Genomic DNA, 22,017 nt, shown 5'->3' on the forward strand with positions numbered 1-22,017 from the left:
TGGCCTCCTTCCTCCTCAGCCTTGCTGGGGTGTCCTATTACCAGGCTGGTTTTCCTAAATCCAAATGTTGTAAATAGCAACAATGACGGACAGATACTGAGTGCCCATTTTGTGCTAGCTCTGTGCCGAGCACTTTGCAGGCATCATCTCATCTAGCCCTCTCAACAAGTCCGTGAGGGAGGAGCAATTGTTTGTTATCCCCAGGTTAGAGCGAGGACACTGAGGCATGGAGAGATTGAGTCACTGCCCAAGTCCACATCCCAGGAAATGACAGAGCTGGGGCTGGGGCTGAGGTGGGTCCTTTGTGGAGCCCTTCCCACAGGTAATCACCAACTTGTACAGTTATTATTTAAATACTTGGGTTTTTTTGTTTGTTTGTTTTTAGTAAGATTGATTGTTTTCCCACGTTGTCTTAGTTATCTAGTGCCTCTATAAAAGAAATTCCTCAAGTGGATGGCTTTAACAAAGAGAAATTTATTCTCTCACAGTTTAGGAGGCTAGAAGTCTGAATTCAGGGCACCAGCTCCAGGGGAAGGTTTTCTGTCTCTTTTGGCTCTGGGGGAAGGTCCTTATCATCAAGCTTCCCCTGGGTCTAGGAGCTTCTCAGCGCGGGGACCCCTGGCCCAAAGGACACATTCTACTCCCGGCCCTTCTTTCTTGGTGGTAGGAGGTACCCCCACTCTCTGCTCGATTCTGTCTTTTACATTTTAAAAGAGATTGACTCAAGATACAACCTAATCCTGTAGATTGAGTCCTGCCTCAATAACATAACTGCCTCTAATCCTGCCTCATTAACATCATAGAGGTAGGATTTACAACACATAGGATGATCACATCAGATCACAAAATGGTGGACAACCACACAATACTGGGAATCATGGCCTAGCCAAGTTGACACGTATTTTGGGGGGACACAATTTAATCCATAACACGTTTGATACTGGTTGTATTTTCTGGTTTAGTGAATTTTGCTTTGCAGTTTTTAGTTGCTCACCTCTTCACAACCCAGCCCACCGCCGCTGAGAGTGCTGGAGCACTACAGCCTAAGCAGCACCCACTTCAGGGGTGGTTTTGTGTCCCCAGGTCTTTGTGGGGTGAAGGTGGCAGTCAGTGCTGGTCTCCACTTCCTACTGCTAGCTGTGGGCTTTCTGGGCTGTAATCTCTATGGGAACAGATTGCCAGGTCTTTCCCCTGTGGAGAAACCACAACCAAGCCCTTTACTGTCGAGTCAATTCTGGCTCATCGCAACCCTACTGGGAAATGCAAATTAAAACCACAATGAGATATCGCTTATATACCTAGCAGAATGAATAAAAAAGAAAAAAAGTGTTAACATCAAATGCTGGCAAAAATGCAGAGAAACTGAAGCACTCACACATTTCTGGTAAGACTGTAAAGTGGCGCAGCCACCCCGGCAAACAGTTTGGCAGTTTCACGTAAAACTAAACACGCAACCACCGTGCGATCCAGCAATTGCACTTCGGGGCGTTTATCCCAGAGACATGAAAACTTACGTTCATGCAAAAACCTGTCCATGGGTGTCCACAGGTGCTTTGTTGATAACAGCCGACAGCTGGAAACAACACAGAGGTCTTTCCGTGATGCATGGTTAAACAAACCGAGGTGTGTCCTTACCACGGAACGCTGTTGTTGTCGTGTGCCGTCAAGTCAATTCCGACTCAGGGACCCTATATGACAGGGTAAAACTGCCCTCAGGGTTTCCTAGGCTGTAATCTTTACAGGAGCAGATCACCAGGCCAGCCAAGTGTGTAACCGTTACGCTACCAGGCTCTTTTACCGGGGAATACTACCCAGCGACACAAAGGAATGAACTCCTGATACACGCAACAGTGTGAACGAATCTCCAGAGAACTATTCTGAGTTTAAAAAAAAAAAAAAGAGCTAATTTTAAAAGGTTACTTACTATACGATTCCATTGACATAACATTCCTGCAATGAGAAAACCACAGAAATGGAGAACAGAGGAGTGGTTGCCAGGCGCTGAGGTGGAGGTGGGAATGGGGGGGAGGGGAGTGTGCTTATAAAAGGGCATCCTGAGGGACCCCTGTGGGGAAGAAAACACTCTGTATCTTGACTGTCCGTGTCAGCATCCTGGTTGTGATATCCTGCTAGAGTTCTGTAAGACGTTACTATTGGGGGAAACTAGGTAAAGGGTACATGGGACCTCCCTCTGTTATTTTTCTTTATTATTTGTTTTACCTGCATGCTAATCTACAGTTACCTCATTATAAGAAGTTTAAGGAAAAATACATATAGTTTCTTTTCCCCCAGTGGATTTACTGCGCTCTTCTGAGTAGTTCCCGTTGTCTTTTGTGGAGTGGCTCGCGTGGGGTCCTGCCCACACCGTGGCTGTGTTTGTGGGATTCTGCTTGTCTCTCCTTCAGCCTTCATGCTTTTTCTCTATTTCCCGTAATAAGAAGGGACAGTTTTTTTTTTTTTTTTTTAAAAGACAGGAGAAAAAAAAAAAACAATAAGCTTTTCTTTTTGAGTTTATTTTGTGATGTTATAATTCTTGGCTCCTTTGAAATTAAAAAAAGAAAGTAAATTAAAAAAGAGCTTCATGTCAGTATGGGAAAGGAGGGAAGACTCATGAGTAACCGGGCGCTTCCCAGGTTTGTCACAAACGCCGATCTGAGACTCTGAGGACCCCAGGAGAGGCGCGGGGGCAGGGGGGGCGTAAAGTGAGCTTGGCAACTGGTAGCATGTTCTGTTTGGCTCTCGTCCTGTTTGAAAAATATTGAAATTAACTTAACATGTGGAAGTTTTCATCATGGAGCCCTTGGTTTGCAGCTTTGCTTGAGGAATCGGAAGTGGCTGTGACTGAGCTGTGGCTGGCTGGTGGCTGCCCCGGGGAGAGAGCCTGGCTCCTGGTCACAGCCCCTCCCAGCCTGCGTGGGCCCTGGCCTGGGGCTTGGTACCCCTGGTCTAGAGAGTCCTGGACTCGGGCATGGGGCACCGTTCGCCAGCTGCGTTGCTGTGGGGCTGGCCGTTTGATGGCCTTTTCATCCCCAGGCTGCCTCCTTACGGCATTGATGGGTGAGAACTGCTCTAAACCTACAAAGCACGGTGTGTGAAGCTGGAACGGAAATTCTCAGCGATGCAGCTTCTGAGGCCAAGAGGGCCTTAGGAAGGGATACTTAGCGACCATACGTGGACGCTCAGGGAATTGTCCTGGTACCTTCTAGACAGAAAAACCAAACCAGCTACTGTTGAGTCAGTTCCAACCCATGGTTACCCCATGTGTGGCAGAGTAGAAATGTGCCCCATGGGTTTTCAGTGGCTGATTTTCTGAATTAGAGCATCAGACCTTTTTTCCGAGGTGTCTCTGGGTGGACTTGAACCTCTGACCTGTTGATTAGCAGCCAAGCGTGCCAATCATTTGCACCACCCAGGAATTCTGGTGCCTTCTAAGACAGTGTAAACTAGTTCTTTTTTTTTTCTTTAATTAAAAATGTTTTTTAAAAATATGTTCTAAAATTATTATTATGATTGTAAAAGACCCATGCTGTCTATATGGTGCTTTGTGGAGCATCTCCAGCTCCAGCTGGCGCACTTCTGGGTGTTTTATGGCAAATTATTCTCAGATTACCCTTTCACGCAGGAAGGTCTGCCTGTTGTCTGAGCCTCTGGGTCATACAGAAACCCCTCAGACTTGATACAAAACAGCTGTCTTGGTCAGCTGTTCCAAAAAAGGAGCATTTTTGGGCTGAAGCAGCAGGAAAAAGGTTTTTGTAGCTGGTGGAGATTTTGAAAAATGTTAAATTACTTTTTGCCTGCCATTAAAAAGTGATTTAATTTTGTTATTAACAAATTGTGTAAGTCTAAACAGAAGAAGTGCTCTGGATGGGAGTTTGCTAAGTGCTCTCTGGAAATACTCACAGCATGTCCTGGGGAGGCATTCCAGGGAGGATAGCAGCCCCAAACTCCAGCTGACCTCCACACCCCTTGGCCTCAGCCAGGCTGGCCTGGGGTCAGGGGCCAACCCCCTGGCCTCCCTCCCCTTGCCCCTCTTGGCCCCTGCTGAGAACGGCAACAAAAGGGTCAATTGTCTGAGGCCTCCCTTTGTCTGAGGTACTTCATGGTCCCCTGCGAGTGACAAAGTGTGTCTGCATGTGTGTAAGTGCATGTATGTGTGCCTGCACATGTGCGTGTGTTACGCGCATATATGTGCATGTGTAAGTGTACGACGCAGGCTCGGGCAAGCACGCATGTATGAGTGCACGTGTGTGAATGTGTGCATGTGTCTGAGTATGGATGCAAACATGCGTGTGTATTTGTAAATGTGCATGTGCACAGCTTGTGTATGTATGTGCACACGTGAGTGTGCACGTGTGTGGATGTGTGCACAGGTGTGCACACGTGTGCGTGAGTGCACAGAAGCATGTGCAGTTTGCATATGTGTTCACGTGTGCATGTGTGTGTGCGTGTGTGTGGTGTGAGTGTGCGTGTATGTGGATGTGTGCACAGGTGTGTGTGTGAGGTGGGTGTGAACATGTGAACAGAGGTATGTGACAGTTCTTGCATGTGTGTTCATGTGTGGGTGTGCATGTGTGTGGATGTGTACATGGGTGTGTGTGTGAGGTTGTGAGCATGTGAACAGAGGTATGTGACAGTTCATGCACGTGTGTTCATGTGTGTGGGTGTGCATGTGTGCGGATGTGTGCATGGGTGTGTATATGTGTGAGGGGGTGTGAGCACGTGCTCAGAAGCATGTGACAGTTCATGCACATGTGTGTTCATGTGTGTGCACACACATTCAAGCATTGGTGAGACTTGCTTACAGCATCTCTTCTTAGCTGGGCGCTGATGCTGCTCAGCAGAGTGAGGGGCCTTGGAGAAGCCTGGCTGACCAATGGGGATTCCTCAGGCCCAGGGAGCCACCTCTGGCCCCTTTATTTGCAGATTGTGGTTGCCTGTATCTGTTATCTGCTCTTGTACAGAAACCTCAGAGAATTTTCTAACTCCCCTGCCTTCTCTGTTGTTGTTGTTGTTAGGTGCTGTCAAGTCGGCTCTGACTCATAGCGACTCTATGCACAACAGAATGAAACACTGCCTGGTCCTGAGTCATCCTCACAATCGTTGTTACGCTTGAGCTCATTGTTGCAGCCCCTGTGTCAATCCACCTCATTGAGGGTCTTCCTCTTTTCCGCTGACCCTGTACTCGGCCAAGCATGATGTCCTTCTCCAGGGACTGATCCCTCCTGACAACATGTCCAAAGTATGTAAGACGCAGTCTCGCCATCCTTGCCTCTAAGGAGCGTTTTGGTTGTACTTCTTCTAAGACAGGTTTGTTTGTTCTTTTGGCAGTCCATGGTATATTCAATATTCTTCGCCAACACCACAATTCAAAGGCGTCAACTCTTCCTCGGTCTTCCTTATTCACTGCCCAGCTTTCACATGCATATGATGTGATTGAAAATACCATGGCTTGGGTCAGGCGCACCTTAGTCTTCAAGGTGACATCTTTGCTCTTCAACACTTTAAATAGGTCCTTTGCAGCAGATTTACCCAATGCAACGTGTCTTTTGATTTCTTGACTGCTCCTTCCATGGCTGTTGATTGTGGATCAAGGAAAATGAAATCCTTGACAACTTCAATCTTTTCTCCGTTTATCATGATGTTGCTCATTGGTCCAGTTGTTAGGATTTTTGTTTTCTTTATGCTGAGGTGCAGTCCATACTGAAGGCTGTGGTCCTTGAGGAGCCCTGGTGGCGCAGTGGTTAAGAGCTTGGCTGCTAACCAAAAGGTGAGCAGTTAGAATCCATCAGCTGCTCCTTGGAAACCCTATGGGGCAGTTCTACTCTGTCCTATAGGGGCGCTATGAGTCAGAATTGACTCGACAGCAACAAGTGAAAATATGCCTTTTTTTTAGGGTCAGATAATCTTAGCAGTGAGAAGGAGCAGGTATAAAGAGGCCCCTACCCGGCTCCATGCCAAGTAGGGCCTGCTCCCCGCTGCTCCAGCACCTCCCTGGCGCCGCCTAATTGGATCCAGTGCATTCTGCGTGGAGTTTGAGGCACGTTTCCAGAATGACGTGGAAATGTCCCATCCCTGTCCCACCCCATAAGTACGTTCCCACGTAGCTCCTGGTCCTCTCACCTGGCACAGGTCTTTAACAGGCCCTTTCACACGGAGGCCTCTGGGGAGCGTGGCTGGTGTGGCACGGGTGCTCATCAGCTCTGCCCACGGGTGTCTCTGATTCGCACTTTCTTCCTTCACAAAGACATCCTTTTAAAAATGACAACAAACCATACTTGATTCAGAAGCCAGGAAAGCACTGATAAAAATGCTTAATTAAAGTTTACTTTTAAGAAGGATTTATCTCCCAGCCCCTTTTTTCCCAGCACAGCTGCCATTTGACAACTTATATTTTTTTTTCTTCTCCTCCCACACCCCCTCCCACCCGTATCCCCTCGCTGCTCCAAGGGGTTATCTTTCAACTGTGGAAAAACCACCAATTAAACAGCACGCCAGAACTTATCAAGCTATTCCGTTGGTAAAGTTATCTTGTAATTAGCCTAACTGTAAGCCAGAACTTTCCAACCCGAGGAAATGTGAAGTTACCCAGCAGGAAACCTGTAAATTGCTCATTCAGGCCTTTTGGCTACAGTTTCTGTTTTCTTTCTTACCCAAATCAATTTCCCCCTTGTCCTCTAAGTTCTTGATCTCCCTGAGGTGTCATCCTCTTCTGTTTGCTTAAGGCTCAAAGAAAACAAACTCCCAGTTTAGTTGAGATAGATGATTGGATCAGTTCAGGTGCGCATGGTATGAAATCAACTTGATTGCATGTATTTTATGCCTCCATTTTTAGATATTCCTTTTTTCAGAATTAGCTTTATTCTCCCTGGACCCCACTGCTCAGCCTTGCTTATTTGTGTTTTGGTGTGTGTGTTGACAACGCACAGCCGAGTTATTCGGGAGCTGAGCTGTTCTGACCATACCTGGGGCTGCTGCTGTGTCTTGAGCTGGACAGCAGCTAGGGCTTTCTTACTGCAGCTTTTTCACTTCTCGGAGCTCTCGTTGTCTTGGCTTCTCCCCCGCTCCCCCATCTCCCACCACCCAGGACAGACCCACAAGAGTCATCTCCCTCCCCCAGCCCACTAGGGCTGACGTCAAGGGAACTGGGAGTGATGTGTTTGGGAGTCTTAAGGTGCACTTTACGCAGACTTTTCATGTAGAAAAGACTCCTACCTGATGCTTGGGTTCTTAATGGCTGTGAACTTGTTGTTAACAACGTCAGGTTGGCCCCACTCACAGCAACTTCACGCACAACGGGAGAAAACGCTGCTGGTCCTGCACCTTCCCCACGATCAGTTGCAGATTGGACTGTTGTGATCCGTAGAATTTTCAGTGGCTGACTTTTGGACCAGGCCTTTCTTCCTACTCTGTCAGTCTGGAAACTCTGCTGAAACCCGTTCAGCATCATAGCAACATGCAAGTCTCCACGGACACAGGGGTGGTGGCTGTGCCTGACGTCCATTGGCCGGGAAGTGAGCCCCTGTCTCCCGCGTGGGAGGTGACAGTTCTGCCACTGAACGACCGGTGCCCTCACTATGAATTTGTCGAACTATTAATGCCATAGTTTGTGTGTCCGCAAATGGGTGAACGAGACATGCTGATCGTCACGTTTAGGTGAGGAAATACTTTCAAAGTTCCAAACACTAATTTAAAAATTGAATTCTACCATGTAACAGCATTTTTGTAAATGGGGAATTGCCTGTCATACAGTGCTGGTAATGGCAGTTATTTCTAGATTTCTTGTCTGTCAGGCAGTGTGCACACACACCGTATAAACACACACATGAAAAAATTGTTTAATCCTTACGTTAATCTCGTGAAGCAGTAATCATTTTTCCCATTTTACAGTTGAGAAAACTGAGGCTCTGAGAATTTCAATAACTTGCTGATGCTTACCAGTTAGCAGCTGGCCTCACGTGAGCCAGCAAGGCCCACACCATGGGATTTGGCCCCCACTTAGTGCATGAGAGGTTTCCACGGCGTCCCACAGGGTAAAGAGGAAATGGCAGCTCCACCTGGACCTCCGCTCAGTGACTGGCCTTGCAGGCGTGTGCACCCGAACAGACTGTCTACTGATTTCACGGTTATTGTTTTCGGCTCGATGTCTTTCCTTCCTTCCCTCAGAGCTGAGGCTTGTTGGCCTTGGGTTTGTGGGATCAGCTTGAAAGCTGTGCTGGCCCCCCAATCCCCCAGGGGAACTCTGGCCCAGGTGGCCGGTGCCCTGGGAGGCAGGGAGGGCAGGGCCGGCTCTCCAGACCTGTGGCCACCGTCTCCTAACGTGGAGCGTGGAACCAGTCACACGCTGTGCTCTCCGCCTTTCTCTGCTTTGTTTCAGAGCTAGAAATGCTCTGTTCCGGAAGTCTCTCCCGATGAGGGAGATCTTCTATCGAATCCCCAGTGCTGTATTTTCGGCCTCTTTAAGACCTTTCTGAAATGTGAATATCCTCTAAGAGCTCAGCTGAAACTAAGAATCTGTCATTAAAAGGTGTTACTTGTGAAGAATTGAAAGTAGAGCATCTTAGGAGCGTTGACCACGTGAAGGTAGTTTTCCTGAGTATCCGACATAGTCTTGGTGTCATCTAATACATTTCCCTCTCTCTTTTTCATTATAGCTTGGGTTGACGATAGCTACTCGTTACAGCCACAGGTGAAATTTTAACACTTTCCTTTTAGTAAATGTTCTTGCTAGCGTATAGCTGTTGGTTTGCTGTAGCTGGAGGTCTTGTGCTTGTCTTTTTGTGACTGCTCTATACATTAAGCCTGTATCAAAACAATTAAATGAAATCATTCTATTTGCCTGATTGGTGGGGTGAGTTGCTATTTGAAGGAGTAAGGTTTTTACATAGAAGTTGTGGCAGGTAGCCCATTTCTTTTAAATATGATATGGAAGTTTCTGGAAATGTAGTCTGTCCAAGGAGCCCTGGTGGCACAATGATTAAGTCCTTAGCTGCTAACAGAAACGTTGGCAGTTTGAACCCATGCAGAGGTGCCTTGGGAGAAAGGCCTGGCCATCTGCTCCTGTAAGGATTACAGTCAAGAAAACCCTTTGGAGGCAGTTCTGCTCTGTCTTGTGGGGTTGCTGTGAGTCGAAATTGACTTGTAGGTATCCAACAACAGTAACAACTCTCTGTCCAAGTGTGGGAAACAATGTCAGGGACAGCCTGTGTGAGAGGCAAGGCCAGAAAGGCAGAAGCCAGGCAAGGTATTGCTGGGGAACTGTTCCCTCCATGCAGTGATCTCCCCTACTTTTGCAGGTTCATCTGAGTAAGAAAAATCAAAAACCAAACCAAGTGCCGTCAAGTCGATTCCGACTCATAGCTACCCTATAGGGCAGAGTAGAACTGCCCCATAGAGTTTCCTAGGAGCACCTGGCGGATTTGAACTGCCGACCCTTGGGTTAGCAGCTGTAGCACGTAACCACTACACCACCAGGGTTTCCATCTGAGTAAAGCTAGCAAACAAACAAACCCAAACCCGTTGGCGTGGAGTCCATTCCAACTCTTAGCGACCCTACAGGACAGAGTAGAACTGCCCCATAGTTGTGTCCAAGGAGCGGCTGGTAGATTCCAACTGCTGACCTTTGAGTTAGCAGCTGAGCTCTTAACCACTGTGCCACCAGGGCTCCTGAGTAAGGGCGATGCCCCATTTTTGTCCTGCTTCAAAATTTCTGCCTTTGTCTTAATTATGTGAAGTTTATGGAAAGCACTTGTTTCTTTTAGTGGCATCAGCCCTTTCCCCTTGGCACTCATCAGTATGTATTAAAATGTTGAGTTAATTAGACCAGAATGCCAGGGGTGATCAGCAGTGACCTCCTGCCCTTATGCTGCGCTCACAGCCTCCCAAAGTGCCGCCATGGATAACGCCGTGGGTAACACAGTGGATAATTCATCTTCCTCGGGGTTTAGCGGGAAACACTGGAACGGTCAGTGCTCTCTTGCAACTGGAAAGGTCAGCTCTCCACAAATAAACCAAAGAGTTACTGACTTTAAAACTAATTTACCTTTTTTAAAATGATTGTGATATATTGAATGAATGGTTTAAATTGAGTGATAAAATAGGCTCTCACTGAGCTTTTGGAAAACTGTGGCGAGCTGGGTAAGAGCCAGAGAGCACAGGAGTGGCTTTGAACCTTCAGAAAGTGTACGTGGGAAGAAGTGTTTATGGGGGACATTTCTGGAGGAAGGCTGCCCGAGAGGCACTCATGATCACTAGTATGTTTTGGAGTCACAGAGTCGTGTGTGTGTGGTGCTTGCACATGGCAGAGTCACAGCGCCCTGAAGGGCACAGTGCTGCCCTCTTGAGCACAGTCAGGGTGCTGCGGCCAAAGAGGCACACGAACCTGGAACCAGTCACACAAAAATGGAACCAGTCACACAAAAGTAGAACCAGTCACACAAATGTGAAACCAGTACACGAACCTGGAACCAGTCACACAATCCTGGAACCATTCATACAACCCTGGAACCAGTCACATGAACCTGGAACCAGTCACACGAACCTGGAACCAGTCACATGAACCTGGAACCAGTCACACAAATGTGGAACCAGTCACACAAACCTGGAACCAGTCACACGAACCTGGAACCAGTCACACGAACCTGGAACCAGTCACACGAACCTGGAACCAGTCACACGAACGTGGAACCAGTCACACGAACCTGGAACCAGTCACACGAACCTGGAACCAGTCCCATGAACCTGGAACCAGTCCCATGAACCTGGAACCAGTCACACGAACCTGGAACCAATCCCATGAACCTGGAACCAGTCACACAAACCTGGAACCAGTCACACAAATGTGGAACCACGAACCTGGAACCAGTCCCATGAACCTGGAACCAGTCACACGAACCTGGAACCAGTCCCACGAACCTGGAACCAGTCCCACGAACCTGGAACCAGTCCCACGAACCTGGAACCAGTCGCATGAACCTGGAACCAGTCACACGAACCTGGAACCAGTCCCATGAACCTGGAACCAGTCACACGAACCTGGAACCAGTCACACAAACCTGGAACCAGTCACACAAACGTGGAACCAGTCCCATGAACCTGGAACCAGACACACAAACCTGCAACCAGTCACACGAACCTGGAACCAGTCCCATGAACCTGGAACCAGTCACACAAACCTAGAACCAGTCACACGAACCTGCAACCAGTCACACGAACCTGGAACCAGTCCCATGAACCTGGAACCAGTCACACAAACGTGGAACCAGTCCCATGAACCTGGAACCAATCACACAACCCTGGACCCGGTCACACGAACCTGGAACCAGCACACGAAACTGGAACCAGCCATGCAAATGTAGAGCCAGTACATGAACCTGGAAGCAGTCACATGAACCTGGAAGCAGTCACAAGAACCTGCAACCAGTCACACGACCCTGCAACCAGTCACACAACCCTGGACCCGGTCACATGAACCTGGAACTGGTCACATGAACCTAGAACCGGTCACACGAACCTGGAACTGCTCACATGGCCCTGGACCTGGTCACATGAACCTGGAACCAGTCACATGGACCTGGAACCTGGTCACACAACCCTGGACCCGGTTACATGAACCTGGAAGTGGTCACATGAACCTAGAACCGGTCACACGAACCTGGAACTGCTCACACAGCCCTGGACCTGGTCACATGAACCTGGAACCAGTCACACGGACCTGGAACCAGTCACAAGCTGTAGCCTTGCCCTTTCCCTGCTTTGTCACAGAACTAGAAGAACTCTGGTCTGACATCTTTCTCGTTGAGGGAAACCTTCTGCCTAATCCACAATGGAGTTTTCTGTAGTTAGGAGGCGTGGTGTGGACACTGGATGCTGGGTGTGTTGTTTCAGGGAAGGGGACTGGATATGCTTTCTTGGGAACTTCAAAGAGCCTCTTTTTGTAGAGTGTCCTAAATGTGGTCCTCTGTAGAACTAGGGTGTGTGTGATGTTTTAGCATTTCCTTTCTTTCCCTTTTGTTGAGTTTTCATCTCAGTCTATACCAGTCCTGTGCATCAGGGAAGTTGGCTGCCTGTTTATGCACAAGAGCTAAAGGTGCTTCCTCCCTAAGAAAGCTAAGATACTGCTTTTGTTCAGAGAACAGTGTGCGCTCTTTCCTGGGATGGCGAGGCGTTCTTTCCCTGGATGGTGAGGTGTTCTTTCCCTGGATGGTGAGGTGTTCTTTCCCTGGATGGTGAGGTGTTCTTTCCCTGGATGGCGAGGTTTTCTTTCCCTGGATGGCGAGGTGTTCTTTCCCTGGATGCTGAGGTGCTCTTTCCTGGGATGGTGAGGTGCTCTTTCCTGGGATGGTGAGGTGTTCTTTCCCTGGATGGTGAGGTGTTCTTTCCCTGGATGGTGAGGTGTTCTTTCCTAGGATCGTGAGACATTCTTTGCCTGGATGGTGAGGTGCTCTTTCCTGGGATGGTGAGGCACCCTTTCCTGGGATGGTGAGTTACTCTTTCCTGGGATGGTGAGGTGCTCTTTCCCTGGATGGTGAGGTGTTCTTTCCCGGGGTGGTGAGGCGCTCTTTCCTGGGATGGTGAGGTGTTCTTTCCTGGGATGGTGAGGTGTTCTTTCCCTGGATGGTGAGGCGTTCTTTCCTAGGATGGTGAGACATTCTTTGCCTGGATGGTGAGGTGCTCTTTCCTGGGATGGTGAGGCACCCTTTCCTGGGATGGTGAGGTGCTGTTTCCTGGGATTGTGAGGTGCTCTTTCCCAGGATGGTGAGGCGCTCTTTCCTGGGATGGTGAGGTGTTCTTTCCTGGGATGGCGAGGTGTTCTTTGCCTGGATGGTGAGGTGTTCTTTCCCTGGATGGTGAAGGTCTCTTTCCTGGAATGGTGAGGTGCTCTTTCCTGGGATGATGAGGCGTTCTTTCCCAGGATGGTGAGGCGCCCTTTCCCGGGATGGTGAGGCGCTCTTTCCCGGGATGGTGAGGTGTTCTTTCCCGGGATGGTGAGGTGTTCTTTCCCTGAATGGTGAGGTGTTCTTTCCCTGGATGGTGAGGAGTTCTTTCCTAGGATGGTGAGACATTCTTTGCCTGGGTGGTGAGGTGCTCTTTCCTGGGATGGTGAGGCACCCTTTCCTGGGATGGTGAGTCACTCTTTCCTGGGATGGTTAGGTGCTCTTTCCCTGGATGGTGAGGTATTCTTTCCTGGGATGGTGAGGCGCTCTTTCCTGGAACGGTGAGGTGTTCTTTCCCTGGATGGTGAGATGTTCTTTCCCTGGATGGTGAGGTGTTCTTTCCCTGGATGGTGAGGTGTTCTTTTCCTGGGATGGTGAGTTGTTCTTACCCTGGATGGTGAGGCATTCTTTCCTGGGATGGTGAGGTGCTCTTTCCTGGGATGGTGAGGTGCCCTTTCTTGGGATGGTGAGGTGCTCTTTCTTGAGATGGTAAGGTGCTCTTTCCCGGGATGGTGAGTTGTTCTTACCCTGGATGGTGAGGCATTCTTTCCTGGGATGGTGAGGTGCTCTTTCCTGGGATGGTGAGGTGCCCTTTCTTGGGATGGTGAGGTGCCCTTTCTTGGGATGGTTAGGAGCTCTTTCCTGGGATGGTGAGGTGTTCTTTCCCTGGATGGTGAGGTGCTCTTTCCCTGGATGGTGAGGTCCTGTTTCCCATGGCTCCAGTGAGAGCTACCACTTGTGCAGAAGCTGAATTTTGTGTGTCAATTTAGAATAAAGCTTTCTTTTTTGTATTTTGTCAGGCTGAGGATTTTTGCTGGAATTGATTTGAAGGCAGTGGGTTTGGTTTTTTGGTTTTTTGATCGACCTCATCAAAGCAGGTAAGATGAGCAGAAAGACAGACCTGAGAGGGGTCTGGGTGCGTGGACCTCTGCCTCTGTGCTTGTCTGTGGTCCTGGGCTTGTTTGTAGAGAGGAGCCCCACTCCCTCACCAGAGGCCCTGGCGGGGGCCTGGCACCTTTCTGGATTGTCACCAGCGCCTGCTTGGTAGACAGAGATTCTTCTCTGGGCTGAGCACACTCTTGGTTTGGGAAAGGAGCACATCCCCTTTCCTTTACTGGTATGCAAACTGTCTCTCAAGGTCAGGCAGGTGGTGAGCTCTGGAAGGAGGTGCTTGGCTTGAGTTGTAAAGGACTTTGCATTTGTCCCCCTGAGCAGTCCAGCCTTGCTGAGGGACCACGGCCCTGCAGGAGCAAGGGAGAGAGTCCTGCCTGGATGGAGGGAGAAACACAGGCACCTGTCAGGACTCCTTGGGTGCTTTTTTGCTCAGCTGTAGGAACCTGGCACATCTTCAGACTTAAGACTTGGGGAAGTGGAGAAAAGTTTAATCTCTGAGTCCTCAGACATGTCCCTGGTGTGAGCACCAGTCTCTCTGGACCAAGGCATTTCTTTCATAATACTTTGCTGAGAAACCCAGTGGGCAATAGCCAATGACTGTCATAGTGGTCAATGTTGCTTGGTGTCCTTAGTAGCCAGGTGACTTTAGACAAGTCACCTGTCTTTCTAGCCTTACACTCTACAATCTGTGAGCAAATTTGTTTCTCACTTCTTATTTAAAAATACCTATCCTGAGGGTTGTTGTGAAGAAGAGAGATTTAGGCAGAAAGCACTGGGCCCGTGGATGGCACTAGGAGGGCCTGTGGTGAAAGGCCTGTGGCCATCTTAATCTGCGAGGGGGGAGAGTTGCGTCTGTAATGAGATCAGAGCCAGTCCCCAAATCCATCCAGGTCAATTCTTAGCCCTAAAATGAAAGATTTTGGGAGCAGTTGACAAAAGTCTTTATTAGAGAAGGAAGAGCTTTAGAATCGCTCATTCTGTGGTCGTATTTATGGAGCCTGTTCCTGTTGCTATGGCTGTGTAATGCCGTAAAGCTGCCGCTCATCATGCTTGAGGGTTTTGTGGGTCAGGGATTTGGAAAGGGCAGCCAAGGTGGCTTGTCTGTGCTTCTCAGAGTCCGGGCCCGCCACTGAAGACCTGAGGGCTGCGGAGTGGAGTCCTCTGAAGCCTTGTTCACTGACGTGTCTGGTGGGTGATGCTGGCTGTAGGCCGGGGTGTCTCTTCCTCTCCACATGGGCCCTTCGAATGGCCTCCACATGGACTGTTGGACTTCCTCACAGCAGGGCAGTTGGTTTTTTCAGAGTTAGTACACTGGAAAGAGAGAGTCAGGTGGAAGCTTCTTCCTTTCTGTGACCCAGCCTGAGAAGTCACACAGCCTCACTTCCACCTTCTTGCACTGGTTGCAGCAGTCACAAGTCCCCACCTGTGTGTGTGGGAAGAGCAGAGACCTCACTTCTCAGTGGAAGGCATGTCAGTCACATTGTAACAAGAGCAGATGGCAGATATTGGCACGGCCACCTTTGGAAAACGCAGTCTGGCACCGAGCCCAGCGAAATGTTGGAATGTATATTTGGAGCATTTACGAAAAGAAACTGAAGACGCTTCCCTTCCTAGAGTTGTTAACTTGTTAGGATGCACACTGGGAATCTGTGAAAGTTTATGAATGTGCACAAGTCTTACAGGAGGATCAGACCAATCGAGGGAGGCTTCTTAGAGGAAGTGAATCTTCAGTCAGTACTTTAAGGTGGGGAGGTGGGAGGCAGGCCCAGCTGATTCAGGCAGATGCCCCTGGCAGGCTGCTAACACGGGTCTTTAAGTTACTGTTTGGCATTTATTTGGAAGAGAGATGGAGTTTGGAGGTAAAGGTGGAGGCGTGGGTGGATCCTGGTTGCCTTGGCCTTGCCTCTGTAGCTGAGTAGTTGAGCCTCAGCCACGAACATAGAACCTCCCTCCTGGTGAGAAAAGTCCTGCAGAGAGCTGGGCAGAACGTGGGGAGGAAGTCAGCAGCCCTCTGTCCCATGGAAGTGTGTCTCCTTAGGGTCTGCACCTGTGCAGCTGAGCAGCAAGTTTCTCCAGCCACGTCCAGTGTGCTCCCCAGGGGACATTCAGGCAAACGTGGCTTCTTCTGTTGTGTTTCCAGGGACGTCTGCTCCGGGCTGTCCTGGCCTCTGTTAGGACCAGAGCAGGAGGTCATGGCTACTTAAGTGAATGCAGCAAAAAGCAAGAAAACAGGCAAGCAAGCAAGCAAGCAAATAAACAAAAAGCTGAATAAGTTGGAGAAGTTACAATGGAAATTAGTGAGATTTAGGTGAAGGAAAGTGGAGACGTCTGCTGAGGCTCCTTTGCAACTCCCAGGGTCCTTTGCAATCTACCTGAGGGGTTGGAACCCAGGAGTGGAGGGTGGTCCAATGAAACCAGTATTCACAAACAGCTGCCCGCAGCAGCTGTGTGCCACCTGTGCAGGAGTCTGAAGCCTTTAGGAGCAGAGGGAATGATTAGAAAGTGATTATAGTGACTCAGAGATGAGACGGGCTGCGTTGGACCACTAACCAAGCCTGGGTGGTCGATTTACACAGCCAAGATGAGGAAGTTACCCAGAAGGATTTGACCTGTCCATGTACTGACACCTTAAACATGGCAGAGATGGAGAAGGTATTCTCAGAGATTGTGTTTTCCGAAAATTATTTCTGAAATATAAGGAATTCTTAATTAAAAATTTAAGTAAGCATACCAGCATCTGTAAATTTGAGAAGAAATCCGTCTTCTGGGAAATCCCCAGGTGCCGGGAATTGACGACATTTAACAAGGTATTGCTGGAGAGCCATTGGAGTCCATGGTGGCGTAAACGGTAAACATGCTCGGCTGCTGACCAAAAGGCTGGCGGTTTGAGTCCACCCAGAGGCACCTCAGAGGAAAGGCCTGGTTATCTACTTCTGAAAAATCAGCCGTTGAAAACCCTGTGGAGCCCAGTTCTACGCTGACACACGCGGGGTCACACGAGCCGGAGAGGACCAGATGGCGTCTCTTGCTGGCTGGGAGGGCCATTTGTGGATTGGGCCTTCAGCCCTGCCACCCCCCATGCTCTTTGTCCTTTCTTTGGTGCCACCTGGGCCCTGGAGGAATTGGCCTTTTCTCTCAGGAGCCCGCAGGTGACTGTGTTGTTTAGTGGTCGCTGTTGTACCCCACTTTACCCTGGGGCCCACTTCTCCCCTCGCTGAGGCAGAGGAAGATGAAGAGAAGATGAAGATGAAGGTTGTGTAAACCAAAAAAAACCTCACTGCCGTTGAGTCGATTCTGACTCATGGGGACCCTGTAGGACAGAGTAGAGCGGTCCCCATAGGGTTTCCAAGGCTGTAAATCCTTCCGGAAGCAGACTGCTGCGTCTTCCTCCCGCGGAGCCGCTGGTGGGTTCCAGCCGCCGACTTTCTAGTTAGCAGCCGTGTGCTTTAACCGCTGCGCCACCAGGCTCCTTCTGGTTGTGTACTCTCTTTACAAATCCTGTGAACTTATTTGGAGCTGCTGAAGCTTCTATCCTTTTGTTAATTTTTAAAATGGGGTTGTATCTTACATCTGCATAGCTCTGGGTCACTTCAGAGGCTCGTGGTTGTTATGAGAAATAGTTCCCGTTTTCCTTTTACATTCACCCAGAACTCAGACACTGGAGTTGAGGGCTCCCTTGGGTGGGAAGCCATACTTTGAGAAGCAGGGTTTGGGACTGTAGGTTCCAATCACCAGGCTCTGTCTCCAGGAGTCTAACAGGAGGGTCTGAGCCAAGAGAGACGGTTGAGAAAGCCCAGCCGACTCAGTAGTAGGTGCAGTGGGGGTGAGGGTGGAGGAAAAGGGGGGAGGCAAACCTGCCCCCGAGGTGACAGTATTGGGAAAATGGGCTCATTTTGGAAAAGGAATGGTTTTGGGAGGATTTGAAGGAGATAAAGTGATATCCTCCTGAAAAATCAACCACTGAAAGCTCTGTAGAGCATAGTTCTACCCCGACACACGTGGGGTCACTTGAGTCCGAGCTGACCTGACAGCAGCTGGTTGGTTAAAGGCGGTGAGTGCGGGGCGCGGGGGGGCAATGACAGCCTACAGCATGGGAGACCGGCAGCACCCCCTGCAGCTCTCAAAGAAGGTGGCCGCAGTCTCATGGGGCAGAGCTTCCCGGAGCAAGAGTGGGTGCTTGTGTGGCACCAGGGGTTGAAGGCCTGCAGGATGCTTGATTTTGTTTTTATGCATATTAAGTGTGCTGCAGTGAGCCAGGAGTGTCCAGGGCAGTGAACATTAACCTTCTCACTTCTGCCCCCACGCTGGGGGTTGCTTCTAAGTCCTGCAGAACCAGTGACCCCCAGAGTGTCTGTGTTGTACAGGGGTGTGTTTGTGTGCGTGGGGTTGTGTGGCCTGGGGGCTGAGGGGTTGGGAAGCGGAGACTGACAGAGTTGTATTCTGACAGGGCAGATGTTCCGAGCGAGAAAGAATGTCTTACCGTGACACCACACTTAACAACGGCTCCTGCACGTGTTTCATTTATGATCATGGCGCTTTAATTTTTCAATTTGTCTTTGTAGAGTCACTTTCAGAGTGGAAAATTAAATGAAGTCTCTTGGTGTTCATCCCCACTGTTTGGCTTGAGGTTTTCGGGTGGAATCCACACTGGGGGTGGCAGCTGGGTAACCCCCAGAAGTGCCCTTTGCAGATAACAGCTCTCGGGGCCCCACCACCCACGCTGTGGGGAAATTGTTCCCCGCTGTGTGGGAGTTTTGTTTTTTTCTTTTTCTACAAGATTCAAAGAGAGTTTAGGTGCTTTTCCTGCCTGTCATGGTGTCACAGCTGAAGCAGCCTGTCCCCCCTGGTGGGTACCCCTGGCAAGGATGAAAGAGGACAGGGCCCTGAAGTGAGATGTCACCTTTAGCTCTCGCTTCTCTCCTGGAATGGAGAGGCCACAGGGACCAACAGTGTGGGATTTTTGCATGTGGTTCTTAGGCCAGTGTTTCAAAGAAGAGCTTGTGAAAACGGGAGAGAGCAGCTAACCGGCCCTTAGCAGAATCATTTTGTTTTGTTTTGTGTTTTTGTTGGGTGTGTTTTTTAATACAGGAGGGAGGATGCAAGTTTCCCTTTGGGTTTGTTATAGTTAAATGGAAGTCCATTGAGGTCTGACTTGCAGATGAATCCTAAAGATGGTCATTTCTGACAACTGACTTCTCTCAGTTTCTTGTAGACCCTAAGAAAGGCCACATTGGGAACCCTGTTCAGGCCTGTGCCCTAAACCAAATACTGGATTATAAACAACCAAAAACCAGTCGATGTCAAGTCGATTCTGACTCATGGCGACCCCATACGTGTTATAGAGGAATTGTGCTCCAGAGGTTTTTTGATGGCTCATTTTTCAGAAGTAGATTGCCAAGCCTTTCTTCTGAGACACCTCTGGGTAGGCGCCAACCAGTAACCTTCTGGGTAGTATCCAAGTGCTTAACATTTGCACCACCCAGGTACCAACCCCCTAAAGGCTTTGGGGCCCCCTGAGGGCTGGCAGAGAGAAGAGATACTCGAGGGACCTGCGTGTGGTCAGACCAAGTGGGCAAGTTGCTGGGCAGCTTCTCTGACCTTGACCTGGGTGTTGTCAGTGCGCCCTTGCACTGAATATACCAGCCCATGATTAGACAGTCACTCAGAGACCCTGATGCTGTGTTTGTTTGGAATGAACCCAGGCAGCCTAGCAAGAAGTGAAGGGATCACGTACTTTTGTGTTCTGACTTAGATTAGAAGTAGAGTTTGAAGTTTAGATGAATCAGGACATTCATTGACTGGACAGGTGGCATCGAGGAAAAATGAAATTGTCATCTTAAAAGGCAAAAAGAGGAAAAGACAAGAAACAGGCAACCAAGCATACTGGATTTTGATTTCAAGTGTTGGCAAATACCCAGCTACTCCGATTTGGAGCTGGTTTGATCTTGTGGAGACAGTTGGGGGATACTGTTGTTCTCTAAATTTTGTAAAAATAAACAAAGATGCCTTTCTGCCCTTTTTTCCCCTTCCAGGGAATAGTTGTTTCTGTCACTAGGGCTCTCTGGTCGATTGTTCCATCAGTCTCTTTTTTAAACTTCAGACTGAGGCTCAGACCAGATTTGTTCACAGGGTTGCCAAGAAATTAGTTAACCCCAGGGGTATAATCTTAAAAGCAAAGCCATTTTTTGGAAGGTCCCTTTTTTTCAATAGTATTAGCACTAAACCTTGCCCCCAAACGGCAAAGTATGAATACTCCCTGGATGTCTGAGTTACACACTTTCACTTAGTGGGGTCCTTGAGGCCGTGGTTGTTCTTGGCATTGCACAGTGGAGGTAGGCGTGGGGCTCTCGATGAGCCTGCAGAGCCGGAGATGCTCTTCAAGGTCCAGGGAGTTAGGGAGCAGATGGGGGTGCCTTCCTGTGGCTCGCCCCTCCCTTTCAGTCCCCCGTCTCTTATCAGGCTGATGACCCTCTTCTAGGGACCCTCTGGTTCAGCCTCATGGCCATTTCCCCAGGCAGACCTGCTCAGCACATGTCTGTGGTCATGCCCACAGGCTGGTCCTCACACTGCCTGCCACCAAGGGGATCTTCCTCAGCACAGATCTCATCATGCCCCTCCCACTGAGAAGCTTCCAAGGGCTTCCGTGCCTAGAGGACAAAACCCTGACTCTTAGCATGGGTTTCAAGACCTCACAGCACTCTTCATCGCTGTTGTTGGCTGTGCTGGGACTCAGAGCAGTTTGCAGCCCTGAGCTTCCTGCCCTCCTCTACCTCATGCTTTTTCTGTTTCCTCTGAAAAATTAACTTCTTCCTGTCTTTACACTCATTCAACTCTTACCCTCCAACAGCCCTTCCCATGTCACCTCCTTTTTGAAATCTGTCAAGGAACCACCCTCCTTTCTGTTGTTAGGTCTCAGGACTGCTTCTCAGGGCAGACCCCGGCTGTATGTCCTCTCCTTTCTGTCTCAGGCAGCAGGTTGGAGAGATAGACTGCGTTCTTCCACACCGGAACACATGGACTCTACATCCCAGTCTTTGGAGCTGCGGCCATTCTCTCTGGGCGGGCCTGGGAGGAGCTGGTTCGTCTTTCTTTTATAATATCTGCCTGATCATTCCCATACTTTCAAAAGGGTAAGACACCCAAATAAAATTGATCTAGAGACTCAACACAACCCAAATTAAAATCCCAGCATGATTTTGCATAGAAATCGACAAGCTAATTAAAAAATTTATATGTAAGGGCCAAAGACCCAAAGCAATTTTGACAAAGAACAGAGTTGGAAGACTTGCACAGCCTCATTTCAAGGCTTATTGTAAAGTTGCAGGAATTAAGACAGTGGTGCAAGGACAGACTCGGCAGAGCAGAGTCCAGGAGGAGACCAGCACGTAAATGATCAATTGATTTGTAACAAAGGAGCCAAGGTAACTCAATGGAAAAGGGATAAGTTTTTAATAAATGGTACTGGAACAGTTGGACATCCATATGTCCAACACGCGTGCACACACACATGCACAGACACGCACACATGCATGTACACATGTGAGTACACACATGCACAACGTATATGCACACGTGTGCACACACAAGCACACACATAAATGCACACGTGTGTGCACACGAGCACGCATAAAGATCCTCAGCCCATACCCTGCAGCACGTGCAACAACGAACTAAAAATGGATCACGAGCCTAAATGTAACACCTAAAACTGAAAACTTGCAGAAGAAAGCATAAGAGAAAATCTTCGTGACCTTGGGTTAGGCAAAGATTTCTTTAGACACAAAAAACTTGAACTGTGAAAGAAAAAGTTGGTAAATGGATTTTATCAAAATTAAAAACATCTGCTCTTTGAAAAAATATTGTTAAGAAATAAAAAGAAAAGCCACAAACTGGGATAAAATACTGGCACAACACACATCTGATAAAGAACTTGTATCCAGAATATATATAGAACTCCTGCAAGCCCCTTAACAAGTAAACAAAACAACCCAATTTAAGAAGTGGGCAAAAATGTTTGAATCGATATTTCATCAAATGAGAGCTACAGATGACCAATAAGCACATGAAAAGATGCTCAAGGAAATCGTTAGCCATTAAGGAGACGTGAATTAAGACCACAGTGAGGTAACGTTATATATATATTTGGTTATTGTTAACGATCGCGTGCACAACGGAACAAAATACCGCTCGG

General features: G+C 48.8%; 1 protein-coding gene across 1 annotated transcript in view; it reads left to right on the forward strand.

Moving 5' to 3' along the window:
* LOC126060313 (acyl-coenzyme A oxidase-like protein) overlaps positions 1-22,017 on the forward strand; it is a 184,625-nt gene that overhangs the window by 55,605 nt on the left and 107,003 nt on the right. The window contains 1 exon segment of the mRNA XM_049856378.1: positions 8,652-8,686. Coding sequence (XP_049712335.1) covers positions 8,652-8,686 — 35 coding nt within the window.

Source organism: Elephas maximus, chromosome 17 (assembly GCF_024166365.1).
Source record: "Elephas maximus indicus isolate mEleMax1 chromosome 17, mEleMax1 primary haplotype, whole genome shotgun sequence".
Taxonomy (NCBI): domain Eukaryota; kingdom Metazoa; phylum Chordata; class Mammalia; order Proboscidea; family Elephantidae; genus Elephas; species Elephas maximus.